Below are 18,192 nucleotides of genomic sequence, written 5' to 3'. Positions count from 1 at the left end.
GTCATCAATATATTATATATTTATATGTATTTAGTACAGTAAATTCAAGTTGTATTAATAGTAAAAATGTAACATCTAGAAAAGTGCAGGAAATATTGGCAATAAAAGAAGTTGTTGGCTAGTCATCCTCAAACCAGAATCTCCCAGATCCTGACCCCTATGACCCCTATGACCCCTTAGACCCCAGACCCCCATGACCCCTAACCCTAAGCACATATCAGTTTATCAATCCGAAGAACGTACTTATGTTCTTGAGAAGAACGTTCTTGATGAGATTGGCCTGCAAAATGGCGTGCATCCTCAAGTGGTGTTTCAAGAACACATCTGGGCATTATAGGCATTCTTGGTCAGTTGCGTTCTCTGGATTGGAACAATTCTTGGCCTTGAAAGATGACGTCAAACAAGTTCACGAGAACACAAGAACGAAAAAGAACGTGTATTGATAAACAGCTTCTGAGTCAACTGGACAGGCAAAAGCAATACGGCCGACCCTTCAGTTGAAGGCAGGGTTTAGCATTCACCATCTCCCCAGATCTGACACGTCACAGGAGCCTGTTTCAGAAGGACCAGGCCATAAGGTCATCAGCTGTTCTAGCTAGACAGTTGTTGATTGGCCCGTCGGTCTCGAGTGGCTCCTCACTCCTTGCTGTGATTGGCCAGCAGGCTGGCCTCCCAGCGCTGGGCCAAGGCGCTCTGTCGGCGAGAGACGGCGAAAGCAGGGGAGGAGGCGGAGGAGGGGGAGCAGGACAGCGAGGAAGGGAACTAGGGAAGAGAAGGGGGGATGTTCACCTGTAGAACTGTAGCCAGGGCCCAGGGTCACACAGAGGTGAAGAGGGAGACAGCGATGGATGAAGATGGAGTAGGAGATGGAGAGATAGAAACAGAGATGTTGTAGGAGATAGAGAGATAGAAACAGAGATGTTGTAGGAGATAGAGAGATAGAAACAGAGATGTTGTAGGAGATAGAGAAACAGAGATGTTGTAGGAGATAGAGAGATAGAAACAGAGATGTTGTAGGAGATAGAGAAACAAAGATAGGGATGTGCAGAGGGGAATAGAGGTGAAGGTATAGATGGACATGAAAACAGGACGGATGATGAACATGTACATAAGAGGAGATGAAGACAGAGAGATGAAGACAGAGAGATGAAGACAGAGAGATGAAGACAGAGATGAAGACAGAGATGAAAACAGAGATGAAGACAGAGAGATGAAGACAGAGAGATGAAGACAGAGATGAAGACAGAGATGAAGACAGAGAGATGAAGACAGAGATGAAGACAGAGATGAAGACAGAGATGAAGACAGAGAGATGAAGACAGAGAGATGAAGACAGAGATGAAGACAGAGATGAAGACAGAGATGAAGACAGAGAGATGAAGACAGAGATGAAGACAGAGATGAAGACAGAGATGAAGACAGAGAGATGAAGACAGAGAGATGAAGACAGAGATGAAGACAGAGATGAATACAGAGAGATGAAGACAGAGAGATGAAGACAGAGATGAAGACAGAGATGAAGACAGAGATGAAGACAGAGATGAAGACAGAGAGATGAAGACAGAGAGATGAAGACAGAGATGAAGACAGAGATGAAGACAGAGAGATGAAGACAGAGAGATGAAGACAGAGATGAAGAGAACAGACTCAGGTGGTGTGAAGGATGATGATGAAAGATGAACAACAGATAGATAGATGAGTCAGATGAGGACGACATATGGATGAGTGATGGATGTGTTTCACATCCCAGAAGAATCATCCACAGAGCAGACAGAACCTCATGACTACAGGTGTTTTCATCATGTCTCTGAAGTAGCCAATCTCTGATTACAGGTTTGTTTGATTTGTGTCACAGTGCACCGCTGTGAGGACTTACCCTGTGGTCACATGACAAGGTGGAGCGGTCCATCTTGCGAACCCTGGAGGGGGAGGAGGGGGAGGACACACACCTCACCGGCACCTCTGAAACACACACACAGGGAGGAACCATCTCTAGTCACACCCTGAGGGTCTCCTGTCATTTCCTGTCCTGTACCCCCCACCTCCCACCACCCCACCACCATCACTCACCCCCGCGGTCATAGCCCAGCCCCTCCAGCAGGCTGGGTGAGACCAGCACGGTGTCGTATCTCTCCCTGGTACCCGGCAGCTGCAGCTGGGCTCGTTGTCTCCTCCAGTCCTCCTCCCGCTGCCTCACGGCCCGGATCTCCTGCTCCACCAGCGACATGCTGCTCCGAGAGCGCAGCTTGAAGAAGGGATTAGAGCTGAACGTGCTCTCCTGCACCGTCTCCCCGCCCGCCCCGCCCAGCCCCGCCGAGCTCAGGCAGAACTCTGACGCACTCCGGATGATCAGATTGGACGTCTCCAGGATGATGACGCTGGACGGGTCGATGTTCGGGGACCAATCATTGAAGTGCGGGGGGGCTTGGCTTGGGGAGAGGAGGGGGAGGCCGTGAGGGCGTTGGCGTGGGCAGGCGGGGAAGAGGGAGGTGTCGGGCTCCAGGATGATGACGTTGTTGGCTGACATCTCGTGGTAGACAGGGCGGGGGGAGGAAGGGGAGGGGGAGATGGAGAAGGTGGGGGTGCAGGGGCTGGGGGCGGCCCTCCTGCGGTCTTCGGGCTGGGCGTGGGGGTGTAGGGTGGAGGGTCTGGGCCTGGCCTGTCCCTGGATCCTCTCCCGGCGGAAGTTCTCTTCCCTCTCCAGAGTGAGGCGGATCTCTCTCTCCACCTGGTTCTCCGGCTCCTCGTAGGGGGAGCGGCCGCTCAGTTCGTCCACACCAGAGTCCTCCGAACACGGGCTGAACGTGGCGTGGTGCAGGCCGTCCCCTCCCAGGTCCGCTTCCCGGCGCGGACGCTCAGCGCTCCTCAAGGGCATGTACAGGAAGCTGTGACCTCCCTGGGCCCCTCCGACCCCTGACCCCGCCCTGACCCCAGGCTGGGGGAGGACCTGACCTCTGACCTGCTCCTCCATCTGGCGCCACTGCTGCCGAGCGCTCAGGAAGTCCACGTGTTCCTCGCTGACGTTCTCGCTGACGTTCTCCTGCAGGACGCAGTAGTCCTGGGGAACCCTGCGGTCAGGGTCGGAGGTGGAGGAGGAGGTGGAGGGAGAGCGGAGGACAGGGGCTCGGCTGGAGACGGTGCCCACGCAGCCCTCCTCGTCCTCGGGGATCAGACCCAGACTGGGGGCCTGGGGGCTGGAGGTCTGGAGCTGGCGGGCAGGAGGGGGGCTGGACGGCTGTTCCAGGACGAGGGGCAGATCCGCCTCAACCGCCCCTTCCTTGCTGCCGGCGGCGATGGTTTTTCCCTGGTCGTCGACGTCGCTGTCCGACGACATAACAGCGAACTCCACCTGGAGGCAGTCGCTGAGGTCGTCGCGGTCGTTGTTGCGGTCAGGGTCGTGGTCGGGGTCATGACCCGAGCCCGTTGAGGCGTCGGACATGACCTCATCTCTGATTGGCTGTTCCAGGTTGGACGGAGGCCGGGGAACGTCAGAGTGGGCGGGGCTGTCATCGGCCTCCTCAGGAAAGAGATCCTCCATCTTGTATCCGGGCCCCTCCCCTCTCTTATCCTCTCCTCTCTCCTCCTCCTCTTCCCCTCTCTTATCCTCTCCTCTCTCCTCCTCCTCTTCCCCTCTCTCCACCTCTTCTCTCTTCGCCTCCTCTCCTCTCTCCTCCTCCTCTTCCCCCTCTCCTCCTCTCCTCTCTCCTCCTTTTCCCCTCTCTCCTCCTCTTCTTTCTCCTCCTCTTCTACTCTCTCCTCCTCCATGTTTGGCCCTTCACCAGGCTCCTCCTCCTCCTCCTCAGACCCTAGGGTTTCTGGGTAATTTTCCTTCCCGAAGTTTTCAATCTCGGCCCAGCAGCCGATCAGGTCACCCGAGCTGCTGGTCTCCATGGTGATGGACTGGGCTAGCGAGTGCTGTTCGGACTGTGTGTGTTCAGCGTGTGGAGGTGTGTGTTCAGTGTGTGGTGTGTGTGGAGGTGTGTGTTCAGCGTGTGGAGGTGTGTGTTCAGTGTGTGGTGTGTGTGGAGGTGTGTGTTCAGCGTGTGGAGGTGTGTGTTCAGTGTGTGGTGTGTGTGGAGGTGTGTGTTCAGTGTGTGGTGTGTGTTGAGGTGTGTGTTGCGGAGATTCACTGTCTGTTTGTTCTTTGTCTTTTATCTTCTTCAACCCAGAAGTAGCTCGCTGTGGAGACATCATCATCATCATCATCATCATTATCATCAAGTTCCTCATTCTCATCTTAACAATCACCTTAATCATCACCATTATCATCACCATTATTATCATCATCACCTTCATCATCACATCTTCCTCTTCAGTATTTTAATCATCACCACCTTTAACAAAGCAGAACTTCCTCTCATCTAACCTTCCTGATCTCCTTTCTTCAACCCTCCTCTTTCCTCCTCTCCCTTTTTCTCCTTCCCTTCTCTCCCCCTCTCCTCCCCTTCGTTCCCTCCTCTCCACCCTTCCTTTCTTCAACCCTCTCCTCCTCTCCCTTCTCTCCTCCTCCCCCTCTCCTCCCCTCCCTTCTCTCCTCCTCCCCCTCTCCTCCCCTCCTTTCTCTCCTCCTCCCCCTCCCCTCCCTTCTCTCCTCCTCCCCCTCTCCTCCCCTCCTTTCTCTCCTCCTCCCCCTCTCCTCCCTTCTCTCCTCCTCCCCCTCTCCTCCCTTCTCTCCTCCCCTCCTTGCTCTCCTCCTCTTGTCCTCTTCTCTCCTGACAGAGTGGGAGGAAGTCACAGAGATGAAGGTTTTGCAGCAGCCATGGCAACGCTGTGTGTGGGCCTCTGTGTGTGTGTGTGTGTGTGGGGGGGGGGGGGGGAGGGCTGTGTGTGGGCTCACATGAGTGAGTGTGCTGTGTATGGGTGCTTGGTGAGAGTGGTTATTAAGGGGTGTTTCAGCAGTGACGGAGCCACACCCCTGCTAGTGACAGGAACATATGCTGCAGATGAACCCAGTTTGGAGGACAGGAGACAGTTCTGCACTGTGCTGTTCAGGCTGTGGAAGGTCTAGAATATCTACCACAAGAACTAGAATATCTAGAATCTATTCCACAAGAACTAGAATATCTAGAATCTAATCCACAAGAACTAGAATATCTAGAATCTTTTCCACAAGAACTAGAATATCTAGAATCTATTCCACAAGAACTAGAATGTTTAGAATATATACCTCTGGAACTAGAATCTCTAGGGAGATTCTATGATGAGGAATGGTGAGGGAGGGGGATGGTGAAGGGGGGTGGGGACGATGGGGGAGGGAGGGAGGGAGGGAGGGAGGGAGGGAGGGAGGGAGGGAGGGAAGGGAGGGAGGGAGGGAGGGATGGAAGGGATGGAAGGGAGGGAGGGAGGGAGGGAGGGAGGGAGGGAGGGAGGGAGGGAGGGAGGGAGGGAGGGAGGGAGGGAGGGAGGGAGGGAGGGAGGGAGGGAGGGAGGGAGGGAGGGAGGGAGGGAGGGGATGGGGAAGGACAATCTTGTTTGGGTTACATCAGAAAGGAGATACTTTTTCTCTCCCCCCTCTATTTCTCACTCTCTCTGTTGCTTTCCCATCTCTCTCCCTTTCTCTCCCTCGCTCTCTCCTCTCTCCCTCTCTCTCCTCTCTCCCTCTCTCTCCTCTCTCCCTCTCTCTCCTCTCTCTCTTCCTTACTGTAACACCTGTTCTACTGCCTGGGCAGTATCTACCCCACACATTAGAAAAACACAGCAACCATCTGATTCAACCAATACTGTTTACACATCGTCTCACTAAACAACCCCTTTATCTGTTGATTGTGAAACAAATAGAAGATCATACCGTTTAGATGCACTATTCTCGCCGCAACCAAAAGCAAGGTATGTGGTAACTGGCAGAACGTTACACTGTAGTTTCATAAACCAGCGTAGACTGCACCACGAAATACACACACGTTATTTAAATTCTGTCGAAGGGTGTGGATATAGAGTCATGCACCGGGGCACCGCAAGCAATACATGCCAAGAATCGTGACCGACCGTTAAACTTACGCGTCGTAGCCAAGCAAAAATCGCGTTTGTTCGTTAAAGCGGCCGTAGTTTCAAGCTACAGTATGCGCATGCAGCACCGAACAATCTGCGGGTTACCTACCAGCAGCTTCCAACAGAGCAACCAGAAGGAGATCATCTCCAGTTTAGTCGGTCCGCCACATTGCGCCACGAGATGCACCGGCAGCGCGGACAACCAAGCTGCCACCCGTCGCGAGTAAACCATAGGTTTGGTTGGGTGCGGCGCGAGAGGTAGTTAATGTGGGGGCGTCAGAGAGAACAGTTCGGGGCAATCGATCTGCAAAAACAAATTTGTCTGTGAAACGGAGCAGACGCGATATGTATTGGCAGAAACGCCACTGAAATGCAACGCATTCCTCCTCCTCGCTCGCGCTGGCTGTCTCTCTCTCTCTCTCTCTCTCCGAGACACACACACATACACGCACACCAACACACACACAGAGTGTAACGTATGTGTCAGCCTGCGCGCGCTTGCACCGGAGCAGAATGCTGCATTCCGTTCTCGCCCTCGAGGCTCCGCCGTTTCCAGAGAGACCCACGATCGAACGTTTGATGATGCCCGCACGCTTTTCGATTCCCTTACCAAGGTCACCACGCGCTCTGAATTCATTAGCTCGCTCTTCTCCCCAGTCCACAGCGCGAGCCATGCCCTGCAGTGTACCTCGCCTGACATCCTGGCACATTGTTCTGCCACATGTGGTTCCATCTCTCCATGTCACCCTGAACTCTAGGTGGGGTGGGAGGATGAACCAGGACTCTTAGGGTGAGGAGGAGAAAGGGTTAAGTGAGGAGAGAAGAGGCAAGGAGAGGAGGTAAGGAGAGAGGGTTAGGTGAGGTGACAGGAGGTAAGGAGACAGGAGGTAAGGAGAGGAGGTGAGGAGACAGGAAGTAAAGAGAGAGGGTTAGGTGAGGAGACAAGATGTAAGGAGACAGGAAGTAAGGAGAGGAGGTGAGGAGACAGGAGGTAAAGAGAGGGTTAGGTGAGGAGACAAGATGTAAGGAGAGAGGAGGTAAGGAGACAGGGTTAGGTGAGGAGAGAGGAGGTAAGGACAGAGAAGGTAAGGAGACAGGGTTGGGTTAGGAGAGAGGAGGTGAGGAAAGAGGAGGTAAGGAGACACGGTTAAGTGAGGAGAGAGGAGGTAAGAAGGTAGGGTTATAGGTCGGGTTGGTTCAGGGTCAGGGTTGGGGTCAAGGTTGGGGTCAGTATTAGATCAGTCTTCATGAGAGAAGCCCTGCTAATCTGACCAAGGGAAATCCTCTTTACCAGATAATGAAAAGAGTAAAGGGTAGGAGAGCAGAGTAGGGTAGAGGGTAGTAGAGCAGGGCAGAGTAGAGTAGAAGTCTAGCCAAGTCAGTCCAAGCCTGTCTCTGACCTGTTTCCTCCCCTCTGCTGCTCCTGCCCAGAGGAGATGAGCATCTGGGGGTTAGACTAGAGGAGGGAGAGGGGGAGGATGAAGGAGAGAGAGAGACTCTCCAGAGAAGCCTAAAACAGACTAGATTAAAGCAGAGCAGAGTGCAGTAAGTATAGTAGATACTCAATGTCTTTTCAACCTTTAATTTTTTGGTGGAGAGATTTTTTTTTTACCTACAGAAACCTTTTTTCAAAACTTTTTTTCCCCCAAATATATTTAAAACATTTCAAAACTTTTTTCTAGAGGAAAGGAGAACAGGAGAACAGAGAAGCCTAAACCGAGTAGATTAAAGCAGAGCACATAGAGTACAAGTACAAGGACAGTAGAGTATAGTAGAGTCCTATTCAAGTACTCATCAACGATGCAAACCTTTTTGAAACCTTTTTTTGATCAATCTTTTTGTACCTTTCAAAACTTTTTTTCAAAAATTATTTTTCCACTTTTTGAAACTTTTTTTTTTAACCTTGTTCACAAAAACTTTTTTTCAACCTTTCAGAAATTTTTTTCAGAAACTTTTTCTAAAATATTTATTCAACCTTTCGAAACTTTTTCCAAAAAAGGTTCTTGTTCCTTCTCTGGCTCCATGGCTTTGTAGACCAGTTTGGACCAGTTTACAGATTAAAACTAAATGAACAAGCCTGGTTTGAAATTGTGTGAAAAACAAAGTACAGATATTTGTGTAAAAAATGTAAGGAGTGAAAGTAAAAATTGTCCAAAAAATAGTGTTTGTACTTCCCATCTCAGCAGCAGGCAGGGTTGAACCATAAAGGCTGTTCTGACCAGATGACCCCCCCCCCAAGGCTGTTCTGACCAGATGACCCCCCCCCCAGGCTGTTCTGACCAGATGACCCCCCCCCCCAAAGGCTGTTCTGACCAGATGACCCCCCCCCCAGGCTGTTCTGACCAGATGACCCCCCCCCCCCCCAGGCTGTTCTGACCAGATGACCCCCCCCCCCCCCAAGGCTGTTCTGACCAGATGACCCCCCCCCCCAGGCTGTTCTGACCAGATTACCCCCCCCCCCAGGCTGTTCTGACCAGATTACCCCCCCCCCCCAGGCTGTTCTGACCAGATTACCCCCCCCCCGCCCATTCCCCTATTGCCCAGACCCAGCAGTGCCAGCTTGTCTGCCGTCACTAATCAATAACATTTATCCTCACCTCTCCAGTACAGACAGAGAGAAAGGCCAGTGTGTGTATGTTTCAGTATGTCTGTGTGCTTCAGTGTGTATGAATGTGGGTGGTCGCTCGTTATGTCTTGTGGCGTGTGTGGAGTGTGTGTGTGTTGTTCTAAGTTCTGCTCCTGTTCTCCTCCTCTCCCACACACTGCTAAAGCAACAACATGTCCTGTTTAGAACCACCTCTCTTTCTATTCCTTTACTCCCCCCTTCCCGCCTCCCTCTCTCTCTTACTCCCCCTCTCTCTCCTTGTCTCCCCCTCTCTGACTTTCCGTGTCTCCCTAAGTCCCTCTCAATCTCTCTTCCTCCCTCTCTTTCTGCCTCCCTCCCTCCATCTCTCCCCAACTCCCACTCCATCTTTCCCTAATTCCCTCCTCCTCTTTCTCTATCCAAATCTCCTGAATCTCCCTCCCTCCCTCCCTCCCTCCCTCCCTCCCTCCCTCCCTCCCTCCCTCCCTCCCTCCCTCCCTCCCTCCCTCCCTCCCTCCCTCCCTCCCTCCCTCCCTCCCTCCCTCCCTCCCTCCCTCCCTCCCTCCCTCTCTTCCACACGGCTATCACAAGGCCTGTCAACTGTGTTTAGTTTGCAAATCAGGAAGCCAAATCTTTTAATAAAAAGACTTCTGTCAAAAAAGCTTTTTGACTCAAGAAATGGTTTCATCCCCCTCGCTCTCTCTTTCTTTCTCTTCCTCTCTCTTCCTCACTCTTCCTCTCTCTAGGTGGATGACTCCCAGCCACTCTTCCTCTCTCTAGGTGGATGACTCCCAGCCACACAGTTTGAACTCTATAAAGCTAGAAACAGTTAAGCAGATCTGCACGCATCATTCATCCTGTCCTCTCTGGCCCCAGAGTCTGCACAGTGGGGTAGGTTATGCCAGACCATAATTCATACTATCATAATTTAGATTCTAGTAGGGCTGCAACACAGGAAACAAGATGACAGGAAGTGTGCTTACCTTGGAGTGCGTGTTCTCTTGTCTTGGAGTGTGTGCTGTCTTGTAGAGTGGCTTGTTCCAGTGGTGGAACCCAGGGTATATGCATCTGCCTACCTCTCTCTCTCTCCCTCCCTCTCTCTCTCTCTCTCTCTCTCTCTCTCTCTCTCTCCCTCCCGCTCCCTCACTCTCTCTCCTGCTCGCTCACTCTGCTTTAGCGACACACTGAGTGCGTGGGATCCAACCAATCAGAGCAGAGGCTTTAGTGACAGTTGTGACACATCCACTCATGCAACGCTCGCTCGCTCACACACACACACACGCACACACGCACACACACACACTCCCTCCTACCTCAGTTCAATATATTCAATTCTATATATAATTCAACAAACCCACAAAGCGATGCGGTTCCCTGTAATTCACGAGCACGTTCCCACCAGACCAACACTCTGTTGTAGCACCAGCAGTCTTTAATCCCTCAGCAGTCATGTTTATAATCAGCACACAGGCTCCCTTCTCAGCAGACCCCTCAGACAGATGCTGGGGTATTATGGATGCAGACTCCTCTAAAGCAGCATGCAGATTAAAACAGGCACAACGATTAAGGCACTGGAAGGTTCACCAGCACTGACTTCTGTTTGTATAGTGTGTGTGTGAGTAGTGTGTGTGTGATGTGTGTGTGTGCCCTGTGTGGGTGTAAAAACAATATATAGCAGATATTCAGTGTCACCTGTCAGTATCACCTGTCAGTGTATTGACATATATCAAGACAGTAATCACATATCTAATATCTTAACAGTCATACTGAGTAATATGGTTGTTAACGGGAACCAGCCAGCCAGCCAACCAACTAGTAAACCAGCTAGCCAGCCAGTGCAGTAGACAGGTAGTGAACAACAGGCAGGGTTGTAGCAGGGTTGAGGGGGCTGGTCCTGTAGCTTCTGCTGGTCTAGTTCAGCATCTGTGTATCTGTAACACACACACGCGTCATGTTGGAGCCAATTAGTCTCACTTGTGATTGACATTCAAGTGTTTGCATGTCGTTGTTTGCGTGACAACAAAAAACTAAAAAGAGACACACACACTCTCTCAGACACACAGACACTCTCTCTCACAGACACACAGACACTATCACAGACACACACACACAGCTGAGAGGCGTCTGGCTGTCTGCCCATGTTAGAGAGACACCAGAACTTCGGTGTCCAATCAGAGCGCCCAATCTGACAGACACCCGGGTCACATGACCTGTCCTGACGCTGAAATGTGTGTGTGTGTGAGAGGGGGTGTATCTGTGTTTGTATATGTGTGCAAACAGACAGGCAGACAGACAGACAGACAGACAGACAGACAGACAGACAGGCAGGCAGGCAGGCAGGCAGGCAGGCAGGCAGGCAGGCAGGCAGGCAGCGTCACAGAAAAAAACAAGCACACAATCGAGTCTTTGTTCTTTAATCCAAAAGTAAAAAACTACAACATTTATGAAAGCATAATTTTAAATAATCATTCTAAAAGCTATATACCAGTTATCAGACGTCAATGGCCTAAATGTAATGACATAGTTCAGCCACTAGAGCATGGTCTCCAGTCTGGGCTACTGGTGAGAGACCACTTCTCCAGGAGCAGGGTTGGAGTGTAACCCTACAGGAGGGTATCTCTCCAGGAGCAGGGTTGGAGTGTAACCCTACAGGAGGGTATCTCCCCAGGAGCAGGGTTGGAGTGTAACCCTACAGGAGGGTATCTCTCCAGGAGCAGGGTTGGAGTGTAACCCTACAGGAGGGTATCTCTCCAGGAGCAGGGTTGGAGTGTAACCCTACAGGAGGGTATCTCTCCAGGAGCAGGGTTGGAGTGTAACTCTACAGGAGGGTATCTCTCCAGGAGCAGGGTTGGAGTGTAACTCTACAGGAGGGTATCTCCCCAGGAGCACACTATACCTAATCTTAGCTCCATGATGATGTCACACAGGAGGAAGCTAAGCTATACTGCGCTACAGTTAAGACAAAGGTGTAAAATACTGTCAAACAGAGATTTCCATTAGCCGATGATGCGCTGGTAGTCATGGGGTTCGCAGGACAGGACAATGACAGCAATATTGGTCCAGTTAACCAGCAGTAGGTTAGTTAGTCCAGTTAACCAGCAGCAGGTTAGTTAGTCCAGTTAACCAGCAGCAGGGTGGTTAGTTCGGTTAGTGTGTGTCTAGTTAGTTGTTCACATGACAGAACAGCAGTGTTTCTGGGTGTTGCTGATCTTCCTGTTACCTGCGTTCGTCTTCCCCTCTCTGAGGCGTCGCTCTGATCGGCCCTCCTGCTTGCGGACCCCCTTCCACGGCCTCCGCCCTCGCACGCCGCCGCCGTTGCAGTTAGCGGCCTCAGGCTCCACCCCTTGCTGGCCTTGCTGGTAACCGTAGTTACGGTAACCCTCGGCCGGGCGCCCGACGTGAGACTCGCCGCCGTCGTCAGCATCGTCACCGATAACGACAAGTTCCGCCTTAATGGAACCCTCGTAGCCCAGGCCACGCCCACTGTCGTCCTCGGCCGTCTGGAAGCCCATGAAGATGGCGGTGACCGGCTCTAACGCGTCCGGATTGGCCGGCAGGGCGTTGAGTATGCGGAAAGGGGCGTCGTCCTCGTAGAGAGGGGAGGGGCATCGGTCCGGGTAGGCGGAGTTATAGAAGATGGCAGACGGTTGGCTGTCAGCTGGGAGGCAGTACAGGTCTGAGTAGGAAGGGGTGTGGCCTTGCTGTTGACAGTAGTTGTCGACTGGCTGGTAGTACTTGTCCTCGCTGCTGAGGTAAGACCGGGCTGGAATGTGATTGGCCTCAAGGTAGCAGCTCTCTGGTCCAGAGAACACTTCCTGGTTGTGGTCATGTGACAGCTGGTGTCCATTGACTCTGTGGCTGGATTGGCTGAGGCCCTGCCGTCTGCTGCCCCTGTGGTTGGTGGGAGGTACTGCAGGGAAAGGCAGTGCTCTGGTGCTGGTGGAGAGCTCCCCCTGGTGGCTGCAGCTGGTGTCGCTGCGCTGTGGCTCCCTCTGGTGTTTCCTCTCAGTAGCGTCTCTCAGGAGCTGCTCCACCTCACTGGAGCTCAGTTCGTCCACACCCTGTGACCCAGGCCCCGCCCCCTGCCCCCCGCCCGGCCCGTCACAGCGCATGGCGTACACGCATTTCCTGCCATCGTCGTAAACTTTGACCCCGCGTTGCTGCAGCTCCTGGGGGGTGACGGTTGCCGTGGAGATGACCCTGCTCTCTCCCGTGCGTATGTCCTTCTGGACATTGATTTCCATGGCGAAGAGAGCTGGGGGGGGAAGGGGAGGGGGAGAGGGGGGGAGGGGAAGGGGGAGGGGGAGAGGGAGGGGGAGAGGGGGGGGAAGGGGGAGGGGGAGAGGGGGGGAGGGGGAGAGGGGAGGGGAGGGGGGGGGAAGGGGGAGGGGGAGAGGGGGGGAGGGGGAGAGGGAGGGGGAGAGGGGGGGAGAGGGAGGGGGAGAGGGGGGGGGGGAAGGGGGAGGGGGAGAGGGGGGAGGGGGAGAGGAAGGGGGAGAGGGGGGGAGGGGAAGGGGGAGGGGGAGAGGGGGGGGGGGAAGGGGGAGGGGGAGAGGGGGGGAGGGGGAGAGGGAGGGGGAGAGGGAGGGGGAGAGGGGGGGAGGGGAAGGGGGAGGGGGAACAAGACAATTAGGAGAGCGGTGACTCTGGATCAGATGACAAAGAATCAGAAGTCATCCTTCTCACCTGTGGCTCTCTGAGTGTGTGTGTCTTAGTTGAGTGTGTTTGTGTGTCTTACTCTGCTTGGGCTGGTCGCGGTCTGAGTGTGTGTCAGACAGTCTGTAGTTCAGGGGTCTGTAGGACAGGGGTCTGTAGGACAGGGGCGCCTCTGGGGGGAACTGGAGGAGCTCTGCAGACAGGCAGGCAGGCAGACAGGTCAGAGTGACAGACAGACAGGTAGGTCGACAGACAGACAGGTCAGAGTGACAGACAGACAGACAAGTTAGAGTGACAGACAGACAGACAGACAGACAGGTCAGAGTGACAGACAGACAGACAGGTCAGAGTGACAGACAGACAGACAGACAGGTCAGAGTGACAGACAGACAGGTAGACAGGTAGGTCGACAGACAGACAGGTCAGAGTGACAGACAGACAGGTCAGAGTGACAGACAGACAGACAGGTTAGAGTGACAGACAGACAGACAGACAGGTCAGAGTGACAGACAGACAGACAGGTCAGAGTGACAGACAGACAGACAGGTCAGAGTGACAGACAGACAGATCCTGTAAGTGAACTCCAGGGCAGACAGGTTTTTGTACAATAACATGATGTCTACAGTCAAATTAAAATCACATTTACCTTCTTTGAAGTTCTTTTTTGCTTCCTGTAAAACAGAGGATGTTAGTAAATTGTCAAGAATCTTAAGAATGTGTGTGTGACTGTGTGTGTGTACCTTAATGATATCCTCTGGAGTTTTCTCTACAGCTTTCAGTCTCTTCAGGATGAAGCTCTCATTGGTGGAGATCATAGACTCCTCCCTCTCCAGCTCCTCGACCTCCTTCTCCATCCTACACGAACGTTTATACACACATACAAACACACACAGAACTGCTGGCACTAGACCACCTCTGTCAACGTCATTTGGCACGGCCGGGAATCGAACCATACAACCTTCTGATTAATATCCCGACTCCCTAACCGCTCAGCCATCCGACCCGTGTCACACACTTGTGTGTGTGTGTGTGTGTGTGTGTGTGTACCTGTGTATGCTGCCCTGCAGAAGCCTGGTGTGTGTCTGCTCGTCCCTCAGGGTCTGTGTCTGCTGGGAGGTGAGAGCTGAGGAGCCCTCCATCAGCCACTGGTCCCTGAGGAACCGCTTCTGTTGGGGGGGGAGATTGAGACGTTTTCATTGTAAGGATTCTTTACTGGTCATAAATATAAGCCCATTCAGAGTGTAGGGGTGAGGGAGGGCGATGTACAGAGAGCACACAGAATAAGAGAAGAAAAGAGACTGAGGCCAGACAGACTCTCTCTCCCTGAGGCAGAAAAGTTGAATAGAGTCTGGAGAACAGAACACTCAGGGTCACTGCGGAACACTCAGGGTCACTGCGGAACAGTCAGGGTACCTTCAGGTGCTGCAGCTTCAGTTTGTCCTTGTCTATTTCCTGCTTCTTCAGAGCAATGTCCTCCTGCACCCTTCTCTTCTCCTGTGGAGGGAGAGAGGCAGAGGGAGGGAGAAACAGTGGGGGGGGAGAGAGAGAGACAGAGAGAGAGAGAGACAGAGAGAGAGAGAGAGAGAGAGAGAGAGAGAGAGAGAGAGAGAGAGAGAGAGAGAGAGAGAGAGAGAGAGAGAGAGAGAGAGAGAGAGAGTGAAACAGTCTGGGATGTTGAGGTGATGTGAGATCTGATCTGGGGTCAACTCACCGTGATGGCCTGGAGTCTCTCTTTCAGCAGCTTTTCCTCCTCCATACTGACCCTGGATCAGCCCACACAGGAAGTAAACACACACTTAGGTTTTGTACAGCTAGACTAGTAATTAGAGGGGAGAGATGAACAAGAGAGAGAATGAGAGAAAGAGAGAGAAACAGAGAGTCAGATAGAGAGAGCTTTTCTGTTATCCTGTTCTAAGTAGACCTTCTTTGTTCTGAAAGAAAACAATCTAATAATGTTCCTGGACATACACTCTTCAGGAGGGTTAACTCTCCAGGATCAGGGTTGGAGAACTTGAGGGTTTGACCTATATATCTCATCAAAGTGGCCACATTGATGAATAGTTGACCTAGTTATCTCAGTAGGGGGTAGGAAGGGGGAGTGGGCGTAGAAAGGAAGAGGGGGGCGCTGCTGCTACTCCATCACCCACTCTACACCCCTACTGACCACAGGAGCAACCGATGAACGTGTGCTCCCTGACCCGTGTGTGTGTGTTGTGTATGGGGGGGGGAGGGTGTTCAATAAGTTCATTAGATCCCTGTATGAGAGACTGCTTGTGTTCAGTCACACAGTCCTGTCCTGGTTCTAGAACCTCTTCTGTCTGTCTGTCATGTTCTAGTTTGATCTATCTATGTGGTACAGTGTGTGTGTGTTCTGCTGTCCCACCAGTTCTGTTCTGACACACACACACACACACATACACACACGCGCTGTGGGTTTACACATACACCCTAACCTCAACTATATATCTATGAAACCCATAACCCGATTCCATACATATGTCACATGGTCAGCATACCTGTGCTGGCAGTGTTTGATTTATACTCCTAAACAGCTCAGCACCAGTGGAAAGCTGGGGCATGGAACACCAGGCTAATTCAAGCGCATCCCAAACATTTAAAACATGTGTGTGTGTTTAAATTTGTGCGTGTTTTTGTGTATTTCTTCTGTGTGTGTGTGTGTGTTTTAAAACCGTGCTCCAGACTTCCTGTCTCCCAGTCTAAGGACACACTCCAGCTATACAGGGCCCCTTACCTCAAGGACAGACAGACAGACAGACAGACAGACAGACAGACAGACAGACAGACAGGCAGGCAGGCAGGCAGGCAGGCAGGCAGGCAGACAGACAGACAGGCAGGGACAGAGACAGAGACATACTGACATTCTACACAGAGACAGGCAAGACATGTAACTAAGACATGACACCACATGTCATGGACAGCATGTATGCTACTAACCAGTCCCAGATAGGACTGCTGTCTAAGCAACTCTAAGCTGATCATTGATGACTTAGTGCTAAATCTCTGCCAGGCATCTGGCCTCAGTGTAGCTGTAGCCTACCTACCATCAGAGGGATGCCTTGCTTGCAATTGTGTCTTGGCTAGCTGGCTAGGCTACATGCTATCAGCTAATCACTCTCCTGCTATTGTGTCTGTAGTCAGCCTTTGCTAGGCTACATGCTATCAGCTAATCGTTTGCTTCTCCACTCCTCCTCTCTTTCCTGCCCTTCCTTTTTCAACCTCTCCACCTCCTGCTCTCTCTCTCTCTGCTCCTCCTCTTCCACTCTCTCTTTCTCTCTCTCTCTCTCTCTCTCTCTCTCTCTGCTCCTCCTCTTCTCTACTTCTGTACAGAACTGGAGCTGGAGCAGGAGATGTTTTGAACGTTCTACAAATAGAACTAGAACCTCATGTATGGGAGTCTAATGTGTTCTAAATTCGTAGAAGGGGGGGGGGGGGGGGGGGCGAGGAGGTACCTCAAAAGGAGTTTACAGAAGTTCCACCTGAGAGACCAAACTTGATCAACTGTTCAATCAATCACTTTGATATTGACACCAGCCAATCACATTCAAATCTCAGTCCAATCAAGGTGCAGATGTACAGTATTTTGGTTCGAGCCAAGAGGAACTGTCTGCGCTGTGCCTGGTAAACTGTAGTTCCTTGACCGCCCAAACATTCACTTTTGCTGAACTTTCTACACTTTTAGGTCGCTTTCGTTTAGTGACAAATCTGAATGATAACATATACTTGGAGTGGTGCGCTGACGCGTGAAGAGACCGAAGGGGAGAAACGTGCATGCGCCAGGTCAGAATGTGATCTGACAGTGTCTGCGTCTGCATATAGCTCAGTGGTTAGAGTACTCGACAGCAAATCCGAGTGGTCGCAAGTTCTATACCCCACAATTGGAAATGTACTAATTGTACACTAATTGTGTTACTGATGACTTTAATATGTGTTTGTGTAGACTTTAAGTATCATATTTGTCCAAGAGTTAGCCTTGAACTTGTAGTGTGAGGTCAGTTTTTTATCCCGTGTAAAAGTGTCAGCAGCATATCTCTACCCCAGTACCATCTATCCCCGCGTGCCCCGGCTGCTAAAACAGCTCGCGGGACGCCCCACGGCCAGGCAGCCCTGCTGGTGAAAACGGAAGCGGTTTAGCGGCTTTAAAAGATTAAAGACCCTGCGTGTCTCAATTGGTGTGTTTCCAGTTTGAGTTGGACACTTTGACAACAATAACCACCCTCCCGTAACCGGTCCGGTCCAGCGGTTAGACAGGTAGTTTAAACAACCTCTTATCTATACAGTTGGTTGTGGATTGTACGTGGTGATGACTACACCCTGTTATACCGTTACAAAGTGACCAAAAACATGGAGAGCAAATAACTGTCTCTACTCACCAGTAGCGCGTAACCCCAACCGGAGTTATAAAAGTCCCTGGAGGTCCGCGTTCAATAGCACCGGGACATAAAGTAACGCGCTCTGATCCGTTACGTCTAGATGTGGGGTTAGAAGGTCGTCAAGGATACGCGTGATTGGCAGTTTGCCTTTATCCTTCACACCAATGGGAATTAGCTAAGTGTCGCGTGAACATGCTTCGTTCCGGCTGCCATGTGCACGCTCAGCCCCCTTTCCAAACACACAGGTCCACGCGCTTCGAAGTTGAAAATGACAGTTTTTCCTCTGAGAATAAACAGCTGTGTTTTTCTACCGTTGACAGATGTGAAGAAACGACGGGGAAAAGGACAAACACTCAAGCTCGTCATCTCTAACGCAGAAGCTTTAACAGTGTGTGAATGTGGTCGTTTTATTTCTGTTTTATCCCATGTACTTGAAACATTCCAACGGGTTAACGTTTGTGGCATAAGTTACTTCCAGGCGACCGAATCCATCACTAGGTTAAGGACTGAGTCATTATGGAGGCAATAAATACCTGGCATCTCACATTCATCATCTTGACAGATAGACAGGTG

General features: G+C 51.8%; 2 protein-coding genes across 3 annotated transcripts; both read right to left on the bottom strand.

Moving 5' to 3' along the window:
• Positions 1–636: 636 nt before the first annotated feature.
• Positions 637–3,528, bottom strand: LOC146272097 (uncharacterized). Its single transcript, XM_084707750.1, has 3 exons — positions 2,071–3,528; positions 1,877–1,962; positions 637–762 (listed from the first exon to the last, which is right to left on the bottom strand). The coding sequence occupies exons 1-3, from the start codon at positions 3,437–3,439 to the stop codon at positions 637–639; spliced, it is 1,581 nt and encodes a 526-aa protein (XP_084563876.1). The 5' UTR covers positions 3,440–3,528.
• Positions 3,529–9,984: 6,456 nt separating this feature from the next.
• On the bottom strand, positions 9,985–17,729 carry palmda (palmdelphin a). 2 transcript variants are annotated; one of them, XM_084707749.1, is made up of 9 exons: positions 17,620–17,729; positions 14,940–14,991; positions 14,642–14,722; positions 14,276–14,394; positions 13,969–14,083; positions 13,875–13,899; positions 13,311–13,421; positions 11,793–12,827; positions 9,985–10,503 (listed from the first exon to the last, which is right to left on the bottom strand). In XM_084707749.1, the coding sequence occupies exons 2-9, from the start codon at positions 14,982–14,984 to the stop codon at positions 10,484–10,486; spliced, it is 1,551 nt and encodes a 516-aa protein (XP_084563875.1). In that variant the 5' UTR covers positions 14,985–14,991; positions 17,620–17,729; the 3' UTR covers positions 9,985–10,483. The 2 variants fall into 2 exon arrangements, with proteins under 2 accessions (XP_084563875.1, XP_084563874.1); XM_084707748.1 differs by lacking the exon at positions 9,985–10,503 and having other exon boundaries at positions 10,997–12,827.
• Between the last annotated feature and the right edge of the window lie 463 nt (positions 17,730–18,192).

This window comes from Hypomesus nipponensis, chromosome 10 (genome assembly GCF_054491055.1).
Source record: "Hypomesus nipponensis isolate SF chromosome 10, ASM5449105v1, whole genome shotgun sequence".
NCBI lineage: Eukaryota > Metazoa > Chordata > Actinopteri > Osmeriformes > Osmeridae > Hypomesus > Hypomesus nipponensis.
The sequence above is the reverse complement of the archived record's forward strand: the minus strand, read 5'-3'. Positions and strand labels throughout refer to the sequence as shown.